The sequence below is a fragment of the Mus musculus genome, chromosome 7, assembly GCF_000001635.26.
Source record: "Mus musculus strain C57BL/6J chromosome 7, GRCm38.p6 C57BL/6J".
Lineage (NCBI taxonomy): Eukaryota > Metazoa > Chordata > Mammalia > Rodentia > Muridae > Mus > Mus musculus.
The window spans coordinates 90,730,725-90,751,929 of NC_000073.6; the positions used below are offsets into that span (position 1 = coordinate 90,730,725).

The 21,205-nt window shown below is 37.8% G+C and overlaps 1 protein-coding gene across 8 annotated transcripts in view; it reads left to right on the plus strand.

Moving 5' to 3' along the window:
• The window catches only part of Dlg2 (discs large MAGUK scaffold protein 2), a 1,973,059-nt gene that overhangs the window by 254,537 nt on the left and 1,697,317 nt on the right, over nucleotides 1-21,205 (plus strand). For all 8 annotated transcript variants that reach the window (XM_006507776.4, XM_006507769.4, XM_006507767.4 and 5 more), the window contains one exon: nucleotides 1,171-1,316. In XM_006507776.4, the coding sequence (XP_006507839.1) occupies nucleotides 1,171-1,316 (146 nt within the window). The remainder of the gene's footprint in view (nucleotides 1-1,170; nucleotides 1,317-21,205) is intronic.

Here is a 21,205-nt window from a genome sequence, read left to right on the forward strand (position 1 = left end):
CACTGATAAGTGGATATTAGCCCCAAACCTAGGATACCCAAGATATAAGATATAATTTGCTAAACACATGAAACACAAGGAGAATGAAGACTGAAGTGTGGACACTATGCCCCTCCTTAGAAGTGGGAACAAAACACCCATGGAAGGAGTTACAGAGACGGAGTTTGGAGCTGAGATGAAAGGATGGACCATGTAGAGACTGCCATAGCCAAGGATCCACCCCATAATCAGCATCCAAACGCTGACACCATTGCATACACTAGCAAGATTTTATTGAAAGGATGCAGATGTAGCTGTCTCTTGTGAGACTATGCCGGGGCCCAGCAAACACAGAAGTGGATGCTCACAGTCAGCTAATGGATGGATCATAGGGCTCCCAATGGAGGAGCTAGAGAAAGTAGCCAAGGAGCTAAAGGGATCTGCAACCCTATAGGTGGAACAACATTATGAGCTAACCAGTACCCCGGAGCTCTTGACTCTAGCTGCATATATATCAAAAGATGGCCTAGTCGGCCATCACTGGAAAGAGAGGCCCATTGGACTTGCAAACTTTATATGCCCCAGTACAGGGGAATACCAGGGCCAAAAAGGGGGAGTGGGTGGGCAGGGGAGTGGGGGTGGGTGGATATGGGGGACTTTTGGTATAGCATTGGAAATGTAAATGAGTTAAATACCTAATAAAAAAGGGAAAAAAAAAAAAAACAAAACAAAATTCAGCTTTTAACATTCCTGTAGTTTTGCTATCCGTACTCCCTGCTAGATGTGAGCTGTATAAAATCATGCAGCCTGTATTCCTTTCACACTGGGTTCATTCACTTACCACTACGCTGTTTGAAAGTCATCTGTGTTTTCAGATGGCTTGATAACTTCTTATCTCTTATGTCTCAATGATAAACTGATTTATGGACTTATTACAGTTTTGCTGTTCAACTAATGAACAACTTCTTGATTGCTTCCCATGCTCAGGATTATGAATGAAGAGTCTGCATAATTCTAATGCTGGTTCAAAGTCAGTTCTCAGAATCTTCTGTTCTGATTATTTTAGTTTGGGATGCAATTATTCGTTTATTTTAATTAGCCACATTTTCATATGCATATTATAGGTACATACACACATATTTATGAGGTGTTATATGACATTTTGATTCTTTCCTGATATTTTCTTTCCAGATATTCAAGAATTTTATGAGGTAACGCTATTAAATTCTCAAAAAAGTTGCGAGCAGAAGATAGAAGAAGCCAATCACGTGGCACAGAAATGGGAGAAGACTCTCCTCCTTGATTCATGTCGTGACAGTCTTCAAAAATCCTCAGAGGTATGCTACTGAAACTCCTCAGAGATGGAGACTCATTTTCATAAACAGCTGGGGCCATTGTTAGAGCAGTATAGCATTGTTCCTGTCAAATGACAGCAGTAATATGCTTGCAGTCTTAATCCAGGAAAATTTATTTATTTTTCCTAAGAGACAATTTAGATTACAAAAACGGCATGGTTTCGCATATTTGTGGATATGTGTTTTTAGTTAAACACGTTAATTCTGTCAGGACTACTGTCTTAATTTGAGATGAGTCAGGTTCAAACCATCACATGACCAACCAAGATAATATACATCCTCCAGAGAGACTCTTGAATTTCAAAATGTGGCTCTGGGGGAATTGGAGCTGACTAGTAGAAAAATTGAGAGTATTCTACATCTGTGAGTTTCAAAGCAGAGACACAGAGTATGAGTATCATGATCCTTTAGTGTGTAGGAGCAAAATAATAGAAGTACATTTCCTATTTCTTTTTGTCTTTATATTAAATTTAAATTGAGTTTTTTATATTTAGGTAATTCCTAATATACACATTTTAATGGTGATGCATATTCATTTAAAATATAACTTATATACTCTAATAATTCTAAATGTTAGGATTAAGTGAGCAACAGTTTGGAGACCATGGAGTTTAAAGGTACCAAAGGGCAAGAAAAGTCAATGTTTGTTTCAGGATCAGAGCTGAAGTCAACTCTGTAGTCAGAAACAGAACAAGGATGCTTTCATGTATCTGAGGAGCTATTAGCATAGGAAGGATCCTGGGAGAGGGAAAGTTATTTTTTCTGCAGGGGTGTGGCTCCTGGTATGTTATTCATCCTCCAGTGAATAGCCTCATGCAAATATGTACCACACTCACTAGACTTTATTAAATAAATCCAGTGGTTCAGGACAAGTTTGATAAGAGAATGAGATATACATATAATCAAAATATGTCACATAAATTTATGAATTCTTAAAAAAATCGACACAATGTAACATACATATGCACATATTCAATACTTTGAAGGGATGGGATGTAAAACACACATATTATTTCTCAAGTTTCATACTTTATAGCTTATCCCAGATCTTAGAAGCTGTAAGAAGTTTGTTGTTAATTAATTGCATGGACCTCGGTTAATGAACTTTCATTTATTAAATTAGAGTTTCTTGTACACTTTCTGATTACTTAGAATTGATTTGGAAATGGAGGTAGAATGGAGCCTTATGATCATATTAGTTACTTTAAGAAAAAGATAATAATGACAATAATTTCTAAATCGGCATATGAAGCATAAAAATACATGGCATTCTAATTTCCCTTACTGCTTTTAATATTCTATCTTTGTTTAGTGCATTTGTTGTTCTGATTATTATGTGTCAGGAGGAATTTCTTTTCTGATCCAGTGTATTTGGAGTTCTGTAGGCTTCTTGTATATTAATGGGCATCTCTTTCTTTAGGTTAGGGGAGTTTTCTTCTATAATTTTGTTGAAGATAATTACTGGCACTTTAAGTTGAAAAATCTTCATTCTCATCTACTCCTATTATCCTTAGGTTTGGTCTTCTCATTGTGTCTTGGATTTCCTGGATGTTTTGAGTTAGGATCTTTTTGCATTTTGCATTTTCTTTGATTGTTGTGTCCATGTTTTCTATGGAATCTTCTGCACCTGAGATTCTCTCTTCCATCTCTTGTATTCTGTTGCTGATGCTCCCCTCTATGGTTCCTGATTTCTTTCTCAGGATTTCAATCTCCAGAGTTGTCTCCCTTTGGGTTTTCTTTATTCTTTCTACTTCCATTTTTAGATCCTGGATGGTTTTGTTCAATTTCTGCACCTGTTTTTTTTTGTGTTTTCCTGTAATTCTTTAAGGGAGTTATTTATGTTCTTCTTAAAATCCTCTATCAGCATAATGAGATATGAGTTTAAATCTGAATCTTGCTTTTCCGTTGTGCTGGGGTATCCAGGACTTGCTGTGGTGGGAGTACTGGGTTCTGGTGATGTTAAGTAGTCTTGGTTTCTGTTGGTAAGATTCTTCTGTTTGCCTTTCGCCATCTGGTAATCTCTGGTGTTAGATGTTTTTGCTGTCTCTGGCTGGAGCTTGTTCCTCCTATGAGTCTGTAAGCCTGTGTCAGCATTCCTGGGAGACCAACTCTCTCCTGGCAAGACCAGTGCACAGAGGGCTGCAGAACAGCCCCACCTCCCGGCTGCAGATGTAGGCCCATAGGACCCTGTCACAGCTGCGATGCTGCTTCTGCAGCCTGTGCACTACTGATTGGACCTGCCTTAGAGAGTCACTGGAGAGAAAATGGCGATCTCCCCTGAGTCCCAGGGTTAGACACTTCCTGGAGGCAAGCTCTCCTGTGGCCTGGAAGGTGCACAGAGGGCTGAGGATCCAGCATTCTGATTTCAACAGCTAGAAATAATTATTTTTGACTTTTAAGTACCTTCTATACAGACATTTATTTTTTTATTTTTAAATTTTTTTATTCGATATTTTCTTAATTTACATTTCAAATGCTATCCCAAAAGTCCCCTATATCCCCCCTCCCCGCCCTGCTCCCCTACCCACCCACTCCCACTTCTTGGCCCTGGCGTTCCCCTGTACTGGGGCATATTAAGTTTGCAAGACCAAAGGGCCTCTCTTCTCAATGATGGCCAACTAGGCCATCTACAGACATTTATTTTATAAAAATATATACATATTTATTTATATAATGACTATAAACACAATATATGTAGATTATAGGGAAGTAAGTTACATTTCTTTTATTCTATATTTGTATTTATTTTCTTTTAAAATTGGATGACAATGTGTTAGATAAGTAGAAAGAAAAGCAGAATAGGGTAATTATGGGGCTGGGCTAAAGGATACACGGGCCATAAAAGACAAATAGAGATAGGTGGCCATTCACAGGATGGCCTTGGTTGTAGGGGAGGTAGCTGGGGAAGGTGAGTATGAAGGAGAACCATTGAAGTTCCATGGGGAAATAGCTTATAAGAATTTTTTATAACATATTTTGAAACTATTTTAATAGGTGTAACTATTGATCATTTAAAACTTAAGTAGTTTCTGACTCAGTGTTTAGGTCATCTCAAAATTCCTTTTATGAATAGTGTTGTCGATATATATATTTGAAGAATCTTAATCCAGATTGGCAAAGTGTTTGTAGATAGGTCTTACCAGAAAATCTACATATGGATTTTTCTTTTCTGTTTATGTGCCTATATTTGGACTAGTAATCATTCATTATTTAAAGTTGTTTGTAAAAGTAATGGATGATATTTTTTTGTCTAATGCCTTTTGTGCTGCAGTTATTCATTTATTATTGGGACTCAACTATTGTAGTCTCCCCTCCCCCAGCCTGAAACCTGCTTGCTCAGGGGTGGAGCTTCCTGCTCATTCGTTCTGCCACGCCCATTGCTGGAACCTGCGGAGCCACACACGTGCACCTTTCTACTGGACCAGAGATTATTCGGTGGGAATCGGGTCCCCTCCCCCTTCCTTCATAACTGAGTGTCGAAACAGTAAAATTTGAGCTTTGATCAGAATAACTGTCTTGGCTACATTTCTTTCTCTTGCCACCTAGCCCCTCTTCTCTTCCAGGTTTCCAAAATGCCTTTCCAGGCTAAAACCCAGGTTGTGGTCTGCTGGCCGGACACAACAAACTATTAACTGTCTATTTCTCTTGTGATTCAGTAAAACTATTTATTGTCAGTTAATGTTATAATTCATATTACTTTGTAATAGTGATTTTAATGAATTAATATGTCCTGTCATAATTATTGCATTTTCTATTTTATTGGTCAAGATTTTACTTATGGTATTATTTATTATTAATTTGTTATTAACATAATGGTTATATATATTATAATTTTATGTGATAGAGTCTATTACCTTTACATTTTTTTCCAATACAACATCTTATGTAGCACAATACTCACCTTGTTGTTGAAGATGTACAGTTTCTGACCCTCCAGTCTCCACTTCCTGAAGCTGGGGTTAAAGGTATACTTCTCCAATTGTAGTTTATGAGGTGCTGGGATCAAACCCAGGGATAGTGTATGCTAGGCAAGCACTCTTCTAACTCTGGTATATCACCAGCCCTACTGAATTTTGCTTTTTATGATTTTCTTTTAGTTTTCTTTGCTTTGTCACAATTTATTCCCAAATAGTTGAGTAGTCTTCTATACTTTACCAGCTCTTTATTGACTTGGCATTTTGCTTTTATGAATTTCCAAAACCTTATTTATATTCAACTTGTAGATGCATAATGTCATGTACATATGTAATTTTGCATAAATTTGTGCATTTGTTTGCTTTAATTCAATTCTTTGAAATTTTTCAATTTTTCATTTTTTCTCTCATTTTCTGCCTATACTATGTTAGCTTTGCCATATAAGATAAATTTGAGATATGATTATTTTTTTCTCAAGTTGTCTGGTACTGTTTTAGTTCTGATGAATGTGTAATTTCATAGTGTACAATAACATGCTCACCCGTACCCAGCAGTGCAGACTTTCTGTTTCCAGTGTCCTTCCTGTGTGACTAATCCTTCCTTATATGTTCAATGGAGCTGACTGATGCTTTTGTTCTATAGGATGCACTCTCAGGGTGGGATTCTTGCCTCTGAAATGTGCATGATTTTAATTTGAATAAACCTTTTCAGAATGATCTCACTTGTCACATTTCTGCCACAAGGCTTAGAGACATGGCTTTTACCTCACAGTGTGCTAGCACCTCTGAATTTTTGTCAGTTTCTTAGTCATAGTGATATCCAGCTTTTATGTCACTTCTCGATTGCAGGTGGCTAGTGACCTGGACCATTGTTTCCTAAGGTCGTTGGCGATGAATGTTCCTGTCTGCTAACTTAATCACCTTCTTCACTCATTTCTCTAGCTTTACTCTTATGTTTATCATTTAACATGGCCATTCAATATATTTAAATCATTCAATTTGAGTATTTTTTCTGCATACAGACTTTTTAATAAAAATAATTTTCATGAATTTATATGTAGTACCTTTTTATTTTATTAATACATGTTCTTCAAATTTATTGCTTAGGAATAACATTCATTAAAACATTAGTGGTAATCTAGGAGATGTTTTAGTATGTAAAATAATCTTGCTCATAACTGTATTTAGTGGATTATAATAACCTATGAAGTTGAGAAGGGAGTGGGCTCAGAGCAACATATGAGTAGTTGCAGTAGGAAATGGGAATATATATGAAATCATATATTTCATTGTATACATGTATGAAATTTGCAACAATAAAAATATTAGATGTTAAAAAAACAAACAGGAAAACAAACACCTTGCTTTCAAGCCAGATGAACTGAAACCCATGTATAATAAGTGCGTTGGTTTGGCCCTTGTCTGCAATCCTAACACTCCTACTGTAAGACGGGAGGTAGAGGCCTAAGTGGCAGGAACTTTACTTATGCAGCATAGTGTCAAAAACAGTAAAAGAGACCCTTCCTTCAAATCAAGACAGAAAACAATAACTGATGTCTAAAAAGTTGTCCTCTGATCTTCACATGCATGCCCTTGCATATACCTCTACCCCATTTCATATACACTGCCTTAATTAGAGTTTTTACTGCTGTGAACAGACACCATGACTAAGACAACTCTTATAAAGGACAATGTATATATATAGGGAGCTGTCTTACAGGTTCAGAGGTTCAGTCCATTATCATCAATGTGGGAGCATGGCAGTATCCAGGCAAGTACTGTGCAGGAGGAGCTGAGGGGTCTACTTCTTGATCTGAAGGCAGAGAGACAGAAGACTGGCTCCCATGTGGTTAGAAGAAGGGTCTCAAAGTCTGACCCCACAGTAAGACACCTCCTCCAACAAGGCCACACCTCCTAAGAGTGCCGTATCCTGAGCCACTCTTTTAAATTTTAGGCTAATTCTACTCATTTACTAAAAAATAATTTGACTCCATATCAATTTGAGCTTTTAATTGCTTGCTAAACAAGTGTCACCAATATAAGGATAAATAACCGTTAGATGTACCTACACTCATTTATTATTCAGTGTCAAAGTTAGCATACACAGATGTACACTACTGAACAGTTTTCAGAATGGAATGTTACAGTTTCTTTTAACTCTATTTTGTGTTCCTGAACATGTAAGAAGCCATTCGCCTGTGGTGGCTCAAAATATAAACCTGTTTTTTTCTATAATATAGTTTTATATTTTGAAATTATAATTACATTATATTCTCTATCTACTTCACCCCATAACCCTTTGATTTCTCTCAATTTCATTCTTATATACATACATGTATATACATACATGTATATATATATATATATATATATATGTATATATATATATATATATATATATATGTCCTACTCATCAGTACATATAATGTCACTTCTACCTATATGATTTCATGGCTGGGTTACATGATATCAAATAACCAACTGCAGGCTCTTCCCTGGAGAAGACCATTTCTTCTATTTTCAGCATTCCTCAGTTGCTCACATTCTTTGTCTAGAGTTGAAGTTCCAGGAAATTTCCCTCTTTCATATTAGTATTGTCCAATTGTGTTTAGGCAGCCATGTTTATGAGATTTCATGGATGTTTCCTTGGCATTTCTCGGAGATACAATTGCACAGAAAACCTCCTGCTACTCTATCTCTTACAATTTTCCTACCCCCCTCTTCTACAATGATTCCTGACTCATAAGGTATCAGAGTTGTGTTATAGATATATTATGTGGAATAGGGCACCCCAAGATCTCATGTTTTCTACATTTTGATTGGTTGTGGTTTTCTGTAAAGGTTTCTATCTAATGCAAAGGGAAGTTTCTTTGATGAAGGGTGAGACATAATCTCATCCTTGTGTATAAGGATAAATAACTAGAATGCAGTTAATGCTGATTTAATAAAGTGACAGTTGTAGGTTCTCCTCCAAGATTCATATTACTAGCCTGTGTAGTTGGCTAGGTTTTCAGGACCAGACATGCTTGCTCTCTTGTTAATGGGCCTTGGGTCTAATTAATGAGCTGTTGATTACTGCCAAGGTATGTGTGTGACTATTCCATTAGTGTGCCATGTTTTTGAGCAGCTATATTTTAAATATCAGACCATGGAAACATCCTGCAGTAAGTATGCTTCACCAGGGTGTCTGGTTGTTCTCTCTTTATGGACCAGATGGAGTCAAGTGCAGCCTCTTCCTAACCTGTTGCTGTGAAGGTGGAAATGAGAGCAGAGGGAAATGGTGTTCTTATTTAGGATCTCTGTATGCTGAAGTAATAAAACTGAAGACTCTATTATGTGAGGTTTAGCCATCCCAGTTCAAAATTTAGACAGTGAATCCAAATTAAGTAGCTATTTAAATTCTAAGTGACGATAGTAATTGAGAAATGAAGCCAAATGGGAGTTGATGGCCAGAAATGGAGTTGATGATTAGAAATAGAGTTGATTGCTAGAAAACTTGGCTTAGGATGCTGCTGCTTGAGTAGACCATGCTGAGACAGTTCAAAGACTTACTGTTACTATATTCGACTTCATTTTTAAAACTTTTACATTAATTTTATTTTAAATTTCCCCTCTGTGTTGTGTACCTGTGTGTGTGTGTGTGTGTGTGTGTGTGTGTGTGTAGGTGCCACAGACTCAGGAAGATGGTTGAGATCTGGAATTAAAGTTACACATAGTGGTGAGCTGCCTGAAGCGGGTGCTGGGAACTGACCTGGGGTGCTCAACCAAAGCAGACTGCACTTTCAGCTGATGAGCCATTTCTCCCGTCTGAACTGGCACCGGTTTTAACTTTTACATTGTATCTCTTTCATGAACAAGATGCTTATTTAAAGCACCTAAAAGGCCACACAGATTCTTTGAGGACAGTAATTTTGAGTCATCTTTTGCCTTGATGGCTTGCAACATGCAAGAGGTGTTTACATGTAATAAATTGAAGACAGATAAGTCAAGCTAGGAAAAAAAAAAGTTAAGTGTCTCCTAGTTCTGACTTCAGTATGGCCATAGGGATTTATTGTCTATTTCTTGTGGGTGCTCCTATAGAAGGGGATACAATGCCACTCAGCATTTAAATAGTAATATCTGGCAGCCACATCATTTGACACTAGGAAAAGAACCCATGCAGTCTGGACTCTTAACTGATGAGCCATTTTTCTAATATTGCTTGTATACATGTGATTTTTCAACTGACCAGTACCAGTCATAATTCCAAGCTACATTCTAAATATTTAAATGAGATAGATCAAAGCTAATAGATCTCTTTCTTTACATTCTCTTACCAGGGCTTCTGTATGATTTAGGCTACTAGGGGGCTGGAGAGATGACTCAGCTGTTAAGAGCACTGATTGCTTTCTCTTCCGGAGGTCCCGAGTTCAATTCCCAGCAACCACATGGTGGCTCACAACAATCTGTAATGGGATCCAATGCCCTCTTCTGGTGTGTCTGAAGACAGCTACAGTGTATTCATATACATAAAATAAATGTTTCTTCACAAAAAAGAAAAATAAAAAGATTTAGGCTACCAGAGAAGAACCAGATGTTCCTCAGTTATCAAATCAGGAAAGTAATGGATTCTGTCTTCTAAAGCAACTAAAGCAACAATAATAACATTCTTTCATGATTGTTAAATTGTCTCTCAAAACAATAATTTAAGAACACTGAAAGCAATATCAATTGCAAAAATTGCTTTCTAAAAGGCTATATGATGACAAGTACATTTATTTATTATCTTTTGTTTTTTATTAGTTTTTGAGACAGAGTTTTTCTGTGTTGCCTTGATTGTCCTGGGACTCACTGTGTAGAACAAGCTGGTCTGGATCTCAGAGTTCCACCTGCCTCTGCCTCTCAAGTGCTCAGATTGAAGGCCTGCACCACTACCACCTGGCTTAAACTATTTAACTTAACATGTTCATTAACATATGAGAACCTTTGATAATAAAGGAAAAATACAAAGGGATTACCCCATGACAACTTCACCCTACCCAGAGGAAGTAAATTTAGGACTAGTCACTGAAATAGTAAAACTTTACTTTATGGAAGCAGTTTTCAACTTAATATTCTAAATTTTCTTAGTAAATTCAAGTCAATATCTTAAATATTTTGACAATGTGAAGACAAAACATAGTGGTATAAATGTGAAAATTCCAGGACAAAGTAGCATTGGATTAAGGACTCTAAAGACTTTAAAGCTATCAGATTATTTGTCTTTTCAATACTATTACTATTTAAATAGGAGGTCTCTGCCCTTTTTGGTAAAGGCAAAAGACACTACTTTTTTTTTAAGAAAAGACACTACTATATATTTAGTGACTACCTTGATGACTATTGCAGAGCAAAATTTTTATTTGTTTTTAAATTTATTGTATATATATGTATATGTATATATATTTCAATGTATACACACACACACACACACACACACACACACACACAAATGTACAAGTTTATATAGAGATTACAGGACAACTTGCAAGAATTGGTTCTCCATAAAGTATTCTAGAATACTGTGGAAGTTTGTAAAACCCTTCGACATTAGTTTTGAATCATAATCCAGATCTTAGTGCCTTGACTATTCCTTGGAGCAAATCCTACACAATTATTCAATTCTGAGTTTTCTCAAGGCATTTCTGTTTTACCTGCAATTACATCCCCATTTTTCTCCACCTCTCTCTCTTCCCAGAGGGAACAATTACCTCACACAACTGTTCTGTAGTTTTCTCTCTATGACAGTAGAGATGTTCTGCAGTAATGTTCTTCCCTGTGCCAAGGGCTGTTCTTGATGATGCATAATAAAAAACTTAGTGACTGTTGGATTGCATGGCATTGAAAAGGGTAAGGAGAAGCTATGGGAAGTATTTGCTCATCAGTTAGTGATTAGTATGAGACAATTTAAAAAGCTTTCTTTGTTTTATTTTTATTTTATCGTATGGTAGTTTTGCCTGCATGTATGCCCGTGTGCCGTGTATATACAGTAACCGGAGAGGTTGAAGATGGTCTTGGATTCCTTGAGCTGGAGTTACAACTTTATACCTGGGCTGATTGTGAGCTGCCATGTGGGTGCTGGGAATTGAACACAAGTTCCCTGGTAGAAAGACACTATTCTTACCCACGGAGCCATCTCTCCAGACCAATAATAATCATTGAGAGTTTCATGTGATGTATTTTAAACATATTCAGCCCTCCCCCAAATCTTTCCATAGCTACTCTCTCCACTCTTCCACTCTTTCCTATCCAACCCTGAATTTTCTTTTTTTTTCTCCACCAGGTTCAGTTTGTAGGGCTCAACTAGTCTTGAGAATGGGGTCTGCTCTGACATGTGATTTACTTATCAAAGGTCATATCATTTAAGAAAATTGACTCTGTCTCCTAGCTGCTATCAAATACTCCTCAGCTGGTGATGGGATTTTGTGCCCAACTTCCCCACTTCATCCTGAGATTTTGTTTGATGGATGCTATTCTTCTGCATGCTCTCACAATCCCTGTGAATTCATATGTATCTGCTCTGTTGTTGGAAATCACATTTTCCTTGATGATATCAACCACTTGACTACTTCTGGCTCATAATTTTCAGCCCCCTTTTCCAAAAAGATCCCTGAGCCCAGAAGGGAAGTATATGGTATGTATATTAAGATTGAGTATTCGATAGTCACTCATTCTAGTATGTTTGTCAGTTGGAGGTCTTTCTGTTAATTGCCATCTAATTAAAGGAAAAACTACTTTGATAATGGTTAGAAGATTCTATGATATATGAAAATAAAAGCTCTTACCTCTTTTTTGATTGTTGGACAATGGGTTCATTACAGGCTATTGTTCATACTTTTGATTACCCTCAGGACTTGACAGTAAGACCCTATTACTGAAGACATCATATGCTTGAATACACAGTGTGGTTAAATCAAGTTGATATTCACATAACGCTCCGTTCTTACTTACTAGCTTTAATGTTGCTGGAAGGTGTTATGCACCCTGCCTTAGGAGACGCTAGCTCTTCAAGCTACAACAATGACTTGACACAGTATACCTACAGATTTAATCCTTACTTGGCACTGTTACAGGGTCAAGAACGTGGGTCTAGATAGGTCATAGGCCTTAGGGGAGAATACAGTTATATTACTCTGCTAAATGGCCATTATATGAAAATGATATAATTCTTGTTGGACATCTATTTTCTAAATTCTGAAAACCATACTCTTTACATTGGCACTTGAAGTTAAACCTTGTGTCTTCACCTTCTTTCTAGAGTTAAGATGAAAACTCTCATATGCTTACCTCCTTTTTTGAATCACAGTTTTCACTTTTAAACAAATCCTCAATTTGTGGACTTTTATGACTACATAAGATAAAATAAAGAGCAAAATGGGCATTTGCTTGCTTCCCTGACTTTCTGTGCTATAGTAAGTTGGACAACACTACACCAGCTTTGCCTCAAACACCCTGACCACTGCTATTCTCCTGTGCCCTATTCATGCCTAGGATCCTCCAAAGGTGTTAGATTTATAGGAAGCTATAAATTGAAGTGATTTGTATCATAAATCCTGCCCCCAACCCCACTTTTTAAATTCATCTCAATTTTCTCTCTCTTTAAATTGAATTTTATTTTTTCATTTCAGCGAGTGATTCTATTTTATGGCATGTTCTTATAAAATTTTTCCTTTGGACTATAGCTTTTATATTTAGACACTGGCATATGATCTCTATTTTTTGTTCCTGTGCTTTCTTGAGGTTCTTGATGTCTCTCATTTAACAATCCAACTGTAGGATGATCAGAGTACAAAGGAGATTCACATAAATTTCGTTAGTATGCAATGGGAAGAAGGACAATAAAAACACTAATTACCCACACAATCCTTTTGCTTTCCGATTTAGATGTATTTGCTGTCTTGAGAATAGCAAAATACTGTCTAATGTGAATTCTAATATATGGCTCCCAAGGAAAAAAATCTGTGAGGATAAGAGGATAATAGATAACTCTTAATGCAGCTCTGAATCAATGAAAAAGAACTAATAAATAAAGTGAATCCTGAGTTGCATAAAAGTCTTTCTTTTAAGTTTTTTTGACAAAATGCAGCACACATTATCCGGATTCTACCCAATAGCTCCCTGATGGTTTTGACCATGAAATGGTATTTCTGTACTATCATTTTTCCTATAAAATGAGCCAGAAATTATTGATAGGCAAGGTATGGATTTTATAGCATGCACTTTGACTCCTAAATAATAATGAAGATAATTTAAGTTGTTTTATTTTCCAATAGCGCACACACATTCTGGAAGCATCCACAATGGTGAGGTCTTTGCTATTTCTACTGAAACATGAATCATGTCATATTACTCTTTTGTCAAAATCTTGTAGAACTTTCTGGCACAGAATAAACCAAATTCTTCAAAGTAACTACAGAGCTCTACAAGTTGAGACCCCACCAATATCTCTGACCTATATCCTGCTACTTTACCTGTCACTTGCTCCTGTCTAGTGCCTGCTAGTGTCTATTATGATAGTCAAAGCAGAGAAACCATGAATCTTTGCATTCATGTTGACCTTCAGATATAAGCCTCTTTCAAATCTCTGATGAAAATCTCTTGATTTTCAGGGATATTTGCCCCATTTTATCTAAAATAGTCTTTTCTTGGACTGGCAGTGTTATTATCTTTTGTTGTTTTGTTTTTGTTCATAGTAAAACACCACCTAACAGGTAGTTTTAGCTTATATGGAAAAGCAAGGACTCTAAAGGCTTTAGGTTTAAATTTATCTCTTTGCTATATATTGTGACTTTGGGGAAGCTATTTAACTCCTCTAGATATGTTCCTTCCTCTAAAATGGTGTTCTCAAGGAACTAGTATTTGTTTATCTGCTTGTAAGACAAATGAACAAATTTCATTAAGGACATTTTTTTTTTCTGTTTTTAAAACCACCTTTACCTTAACACCTTTTTTTTTTTTCTTCTTCTTCTTCGAGACAGGGTTTCTCTGTGTAGTCCTGGCTGTCCTGGAACTCACTCTGTAGACCAGGCTGGCCTCAAACTCAGAAATTCACCTGCCTCTGCCTCCCATGTGCTGGGATTAAAGACTTGCCCCCTCATGCCCTGCTACTTATAATAGCCTCTTGTTTTTGACATTTGTTTATTTCGTTTCGGTGCATCAATGGCTAATAGAAAGTTTTCCTAAGAACAAACATGAATGCTTTATGAGAGCTACCTGTAGACACTTCCTTTTTAAAAACATACTTATTTTTATTAATTTTTTACCCCCTCTGATATTCACAGAAAAACTACTATAGTTTTACTATCATCCTACATGTTGTGATATAGTTTATTGTGACTCATCCATTAATCCTTCTATTTAAATGTTTACTGTTTGTGCTGATGTATTTTGTTAGGTTTTGGTACAGTTGATAGAAAACATAAATTATGTATTTTTCCATTCAGCTCAAAGAGTTTTTATTTGTTTTGCCTTCTGTGTTTTTTTTTAAACTGAGAGTCTAGAACTTTAAATATGAATCTGGGGGAAACAGTCATTAATGTTGAATCATTTAGCATATGTTATATAATTATTTTAAACCTTAGATTTCTCAGTGATGGAACAGGAAGATCAAACTTATCTTAAAGGGATCAGGCCTCATTATGTGAGATCATCTGTGTGATGTGAGCAAACAGAATTTACCACATGATAGCACTCACTATTTTTGTCTGTTGTTGCTATTACCTTGAAGGATGGATAGATTGTACAGAAATGGAGAAAATTCATTTAAATGGAGAAATTTATTGCTAAGTCATAGAAATGATGAAACATGGTGTGTAAATTGGGAATAACAACTAATTCTGTTTGACTAACATTCACATAGGAGATGGAGTAGAAGGCAGAAGGTACAGTTCTTTACTTGTGCACGTGCATGCGCGCACGTGCGTGTGCTCTCTCTCTCTCTCTCTCTCTCTCTCTCTCTCTCTCTCTCACACACACACACACACACACACACACACACACACACAGATTACATCCAGATTTCAGATTCTCCTCCTTCCTGTCCCTGTAACACTTACTTTCCACCTTCCTTCCCTCTGCACTCCCTCACTCCCTAATTCTCCATTTCTCTTCAGTAAAGGGGAGGCCATTCATGGATATCAACTTGCCTTGGCATATCAAGTTGCAGAAGGACGAGGTGCATCTTCTGTTGTGGGAGTTAGAGGAAAGGGATGCAATGGCAGGTGACAGGAAACACAATACCTTTAAAGCACACATTCCCATTTTTGTTGTTGTTGTTGTTGATCTTCAAGATCTTACAAATGTCACAAATATAAAACATAAAAAATAAAGCTTACTACATAAGACTTAAAATTTCTACTGTCTTTAACAATTCAAATACCTTAAAAGCTCACTCTGAAGAAAATCCAAATTCTCTCTTTAAAACCCCAAATTTTTTTTACAAATTCAAAATCTCTAACTGTGGGCTTCTATAAAATAAGAAATAAGTTAAATACTTTCCTGCTTTAAGAGGGAAGAAGCAGGACACAGTTACAATTTGATCACAGAAAAATCACATTCAGTGTCCAGTATCTGGGATTCACTCACCATCTCCTGGACTCCTCCGAGGGGCTTGGGTCACCTCTCTGGCTCAACCCTCAGTAGCATACACAAGTTGTCTTCTAGGATTGGGCCAGCTGCAGTCCACTGTTGCTGCTGTTCTTGGTGGTCATCCCATTATACTGGCATCTATGACTCGCTGGAATCTTCTACTGCAACTGGGCTATACTTTCACTAATAGCCTTTCCTGGGCTCCCTTTGTGGTGCCAAGTTTCAGCTTCTCCACACGACCCTTTCAGGCCTTCAAAAGCAGTACCACCCAGGAGACTCTTACACATGACCAAGTTTGACTGCCAGCACAGTGTATAATCTTGGCTGCCTCTGAACACAGCTTGCCTGTGCTGACTTTGAGGAAACATGTCTCAGAAGATTACTCTCCAGTGATGCTGGCCTCTTGTTACTCACACCTAATTCTTCAGCCCCACCTGACCATCATCCATTGTCCCAGCAAAATACAGGTTTTACTTTAGTGCTCTGGTCTCTTGTTAATCACAGCCTATTCTTCAGCTCCAGCTGACTAGGCACCACAGATTCTTTACACAAATGGCCTGGTAAAGTCTTTGCTTCCCTCTAAAACTTCACAACCCAGGTTTCATAATCTGTATGGCTTCCAACATTCTAATCTTTCAAGTTCCTAAAGATCTTCTCACCGAGCTTTCAATACTCAATGGCTTTTCCTGCCGAAAACTCTACAGTCTTTCACAATCCTCTTAAAAACAACACGGGCAGGTCTGTCACAGTAATAGGCTTCTATTCTGGTACCAATTTGTCTTAGTTTAGATTACTATTGCTATGATGAAACACTATAAACAAAACAACTTGGGGATGAAAGGAGGAAAGGACTTATTTGCTTTATTCTTCCATATCATCACTAATCACTGAAGGAAGGCAGGACAGAACTCAAACAGGGCAGGAACCTGGAGACAGGAGTCGATGCAGAGGCCATGGAAGGGTGCTCCTTTCTGTCTTGTTCCTCAAGGTTTGCTCAGCGTTATTTCTTATAGAATTCAGGACCACCAGACCCTTGGTGGTCCTATCAGCAATGGGATGGGCCCTCTCACATCAATCACTAGTTAAGAAAATGCCCCACAGCCTTGCTTACATCCCCATCTTATAAAGGTATTTTCTCAATTGAGATTTTCTTCTTTCAGACAATGTTAGCCTGTGCTAAGTTAATATAAGATTAGCCAGCTCACCAGTACCATTGTACACTCCAGGCTGGCCTTAAATGTGCTCCATTGCCCAGGATGAAATAGAAGTCATAATCCTCCCCCTCATCCTTCCAGACGGCTGGGGCCACAGGCATCCATCTCATTTATTTAGTCCAACATTAACATAATGGATATATGTATAAATGATCGCTTATTATAGAAATGAGATTAGGAATGTAGTTTGGAGTAGCAAGCATCTTTACAACATTACTTAAGCCGTAGACAGAGTCTTAAATGTGTGACATATGTTAATCCCAGTACTTGGCTCTTCCTAACAAACCTCTCCCTTTTCTGGTTTTTTTTTTTTTTTTTCTGCCCTGAGTCAAGGTCGTACTGTGTAGCCTTGGGTAGCCTGAGACTATGTAGATCAGGCTGGCCTCTATCTCATAGAGATGTTCCTGTCCCTGTCTACTGACTCCTGGGATTAAACATGTGAGCCACTGTGTTCAGCCTGAGAGCTTTCTTACATTCTGGGAGATTGGCTTTTTCTTTCTTTTCTTTTCTTTTCTTTTCTTTTCTTTTCTTTTCTTTTCTCTTCTCTTCTCTTCTCTTCTCTTCTCTTCTCTTCTCTTCTCTTCTCTTCTCTTCTTCTCTCTCTCTCTCTTTCTCTCTCTCTCTCTCTCTTCAAGAAAAAAAAATCAGAAAAGCTTTCTCTGAAATGCTCTCTACTTATGGAAAGATCCTGCTTGGACCCTCCATGGCTGGTCATCTTTTGTTATTTCCTTAGAGGCTCTTGTGCTTTTGATGTGGCTATGATGAGTTTATTTTGTATTCATTATACAAGGAGTTATTTCTCAGTATGAGAACCTCTTCATACCCTTTCTCTTATTAGGTGAAGAAGAGCAGCTAGCTAGGTCAGGCATCTAAAAATTCTTAGAATGAAGCTTGCATTGCTCTAATTGGTTGTCTCCCTTACTTCACTTAAATCCTTATTTGGTACCTTAGCGTTGTCATATCACTGCTTCCTGCAGAGACAGAGAATGATGCTGCCTTTTGTTTCCTCCCTGCACACCCACACACACATCCATGTGAAGACTTAAGAGAGTAAGAAATATTAGCTTCTCTGCTCAGTACTCTGTATTCTACAGTGAAAAAGGCAGTGCTGGTGATGTTAGAGTTTCTGGGGGTGGAATTATTCAATAGCAAGGCTTAAGCATAAAGAGTTCCTTCAGGTTTCCAGAAGGCTCTGTAGCAGGAAAGACTCAATGCTGCTCAGCACCACTGTCCTTACCCACCTTCCCTGATAAGATTTCTCTTTCTTCAGTTGTCTACCTTTATTGTGGAATGCCCTCTTTTTGAAGATTGTTTGCAAAAGCTGTTCTTTTCTGTCTGGTTCATTAGGTCTCAGATCTTAGTGAGGTTAATATGGTTTGTTTGTAATTTTAGCAATATTTACTAAGAACCTATTATGTACCAGGTTATATACAGATCAAAAAGAAAAAAAAACAAAATTCATTCTACCTTTATAAATTTCATATTCTTTTAAATGATGTGTCTATGCATGTGCACACCGGTGTGATTTTGCGTACCCAGAGGTCAGAGCTCAACCTTGAGTGTCCTCTTTAAGAAAACCATCTTTCTTAACCTTCTTTGTGACAGGGTCTCCCATTGGTCTGAAGCTGACTAATTGGGCTAGAAAGGGTGGATCAGTAGGCCCGGGATCCTCCTGTGTCAGCCTCGCCAGTTCTTAGGCCTGATGACACTCAAATCGTATTTTAGGGTTTTGGGAATTGAATTCCGCTCCTTAAGTTTGCCAGGCAAGCACTTTGCTGACTGAACAATCACCTCCCGAACTTCCTTTTATTCTAGAAGAAGAAACAAACAAGTAACGATTAAAATTAAGCAAAGCATACAATGTGTTCATGTAGGATGATATTTATGAGAAGTGAGGATCTGATTATAGGCTATTGATTATATAGGGTGCTCAGGGTACGCAGAAGGTACACTTTGATTTGAGAAGGAATATATGAAGGATATAAAGGAATTTCCGTGACTTTGAGGGAAGATGATCGGAGATAGATTAGACAGGAGGAAGCCCTAAAACGGAACCATAGTCTGCAAATTCTAGGAGGACGTGTTGGAGAGATGAAAGGATGGGGGAAACAGATAACATCTGATCATGTTTCACTGAGTACACATATAGAATTCTCAAGAGAGACTAGTGAAAAGATTTCACAGCAAGTAACAGCACTGACTTTTTTCAGCCTGATGAACTGAGAGATGGCCTAAGCACTGATCTGAGCTCACTCTGAGGAACTCACGTGGAGAAAAGACAGAATGGATTCCCTCAAATCATCCTCTGACCCCTCCCCCACACAGCAAATATAAATGAAAATAAGAAATGACAAGGTAGGCCTATTTGGGGCAGCTGAATGAGCAAAAGGAGGAAAAGCAGAAGGTGGCATGAGCAGGGGTAGGTGGATAATGAACCGCCATAGACATGGCCATGGGAAGGAGTCTACTCTGAGTACTGAGAAGCCATTGAGAAGCTTCTCAGTGTAAGAATGGCTGTCTCTTAGCTGCCCAAAAGGCACACATAATCTCTAGATTTTAGAAACCAGAGACATTTGGTTTTTCTACGCCTGGTTTCCTTGTTATTGTCCATGTGCTTCATTCCCATTGTATTGGCTTTAGTGTGTTCTCTGATCAACAGCAAGATCAAAGAGGTTAATGTTTCTGATACTGTGGCATCTCTGATGTGTGCAAACTCATAACTTTTTTATCTTATTTTCTGAAACAAAATCAGATGGGCTCTTCAAACTAAATGACCTTTAAGTAGTGTATAACTATAAAGTGCCTGGAAGTGAAAAAATTTTCAATTTTCTACATCTCAAAACAGACAAAACCATTTATATTTGTGTGCCTCCTGTAAAGATCTTAAATATGTGTCACTCACGAGGTTTTGGGCTTTCATCTCAAATGTCTTGTGGAAAGAGATCTGTCACTTCACATCTCAACATGTGTAGCATAACACCTCTAGCTACACAGGTTAAACTATGTTTTATATGAGATTTTGACAAGGTAAGCCCACCCTCACCCTCTTCTGAGCATTTAGGATCTTAGCCTGTAATATGTCATTGATAACAGAAGAGGGCAGCAGAAGAGGCAGAGTAAAGAGATTCTGTGTTGTGTTGGTGATGCTGACAGGAATCTGATACAGCTGTCTCCTGAGAGGCCCTCCCAGATCCTGACAAGTACAGAGGCAGATGCTCACAGCCAACCATTGGACTGAGCATGGGGTCCCCAATGAAGGAGTTAGAGACAGGACTGAAGGAGCTGAAGGGGTTTGCAATCCCATAGGAAGTACAACAATATCAACCGACCAGACCCCCAAGAGCTCCCAGGGACTAAACCACCAACCAAAGAGTACACTTGGAGGGACCCATGGCTCCAGCTGCATATGTAGCAGAGGATGGCCTTGTAGAGTGAGCATCAATGGTAGGAGAGGACCTTGGTCCTGTGAAAGCTCAATTGCCCCAGTGTCAGGGCAGGGAGGTGGGAGTGGATGGGTGGGTGGGGGAATACCGTCATAGAAGCAGGGGGAGATGGGATAGGGGGTTTAGGGCAAGGGATAACCAGGTAAGAGGATAACATTTGAAATGTAAATAAAGAGAATGTCCAATAAAAAATAAATACAGGAAGAAAGAAAGAAAGGAAGAGAGAGAGAGAGAGAGAGAGAGAGAGAGAGAAAGAGAGAAAGAAAGAAAGAAAAAAAGGAGGTGAGAACTACTCAGTCTTTAGGTAGACAACCAAGAAACACTTTATTTTAAAAGATTTTTAAGAAAAATGTTAAATGCAAGATTTGACTTCCGTTTTTGTATGTTGTATGTGTTTTTTTCTGTGCTAATAAATTATTCCTTTCTCTCTCCATACTTTTCTACATTGAACACATGACCCCCCTCTGATTTGCCAGAATTATATTGACCGATTTTTATCTCCTAGTCATGATTGGTTTCATGCAAATCTCAGTTTCAATTTTTATGCTTTAAATATTTATATATGTCTGTTTTTTTCCCCAGAGCTTGAGCTGCTGAGCTAAACTCTGCAAGTCTAATTTAGTAAAAGAAAGTATTTTTCTATTGCTGAACAACCACTGAGCTGGATTTTAGTGTTACTTTGGGTACTATAAAGG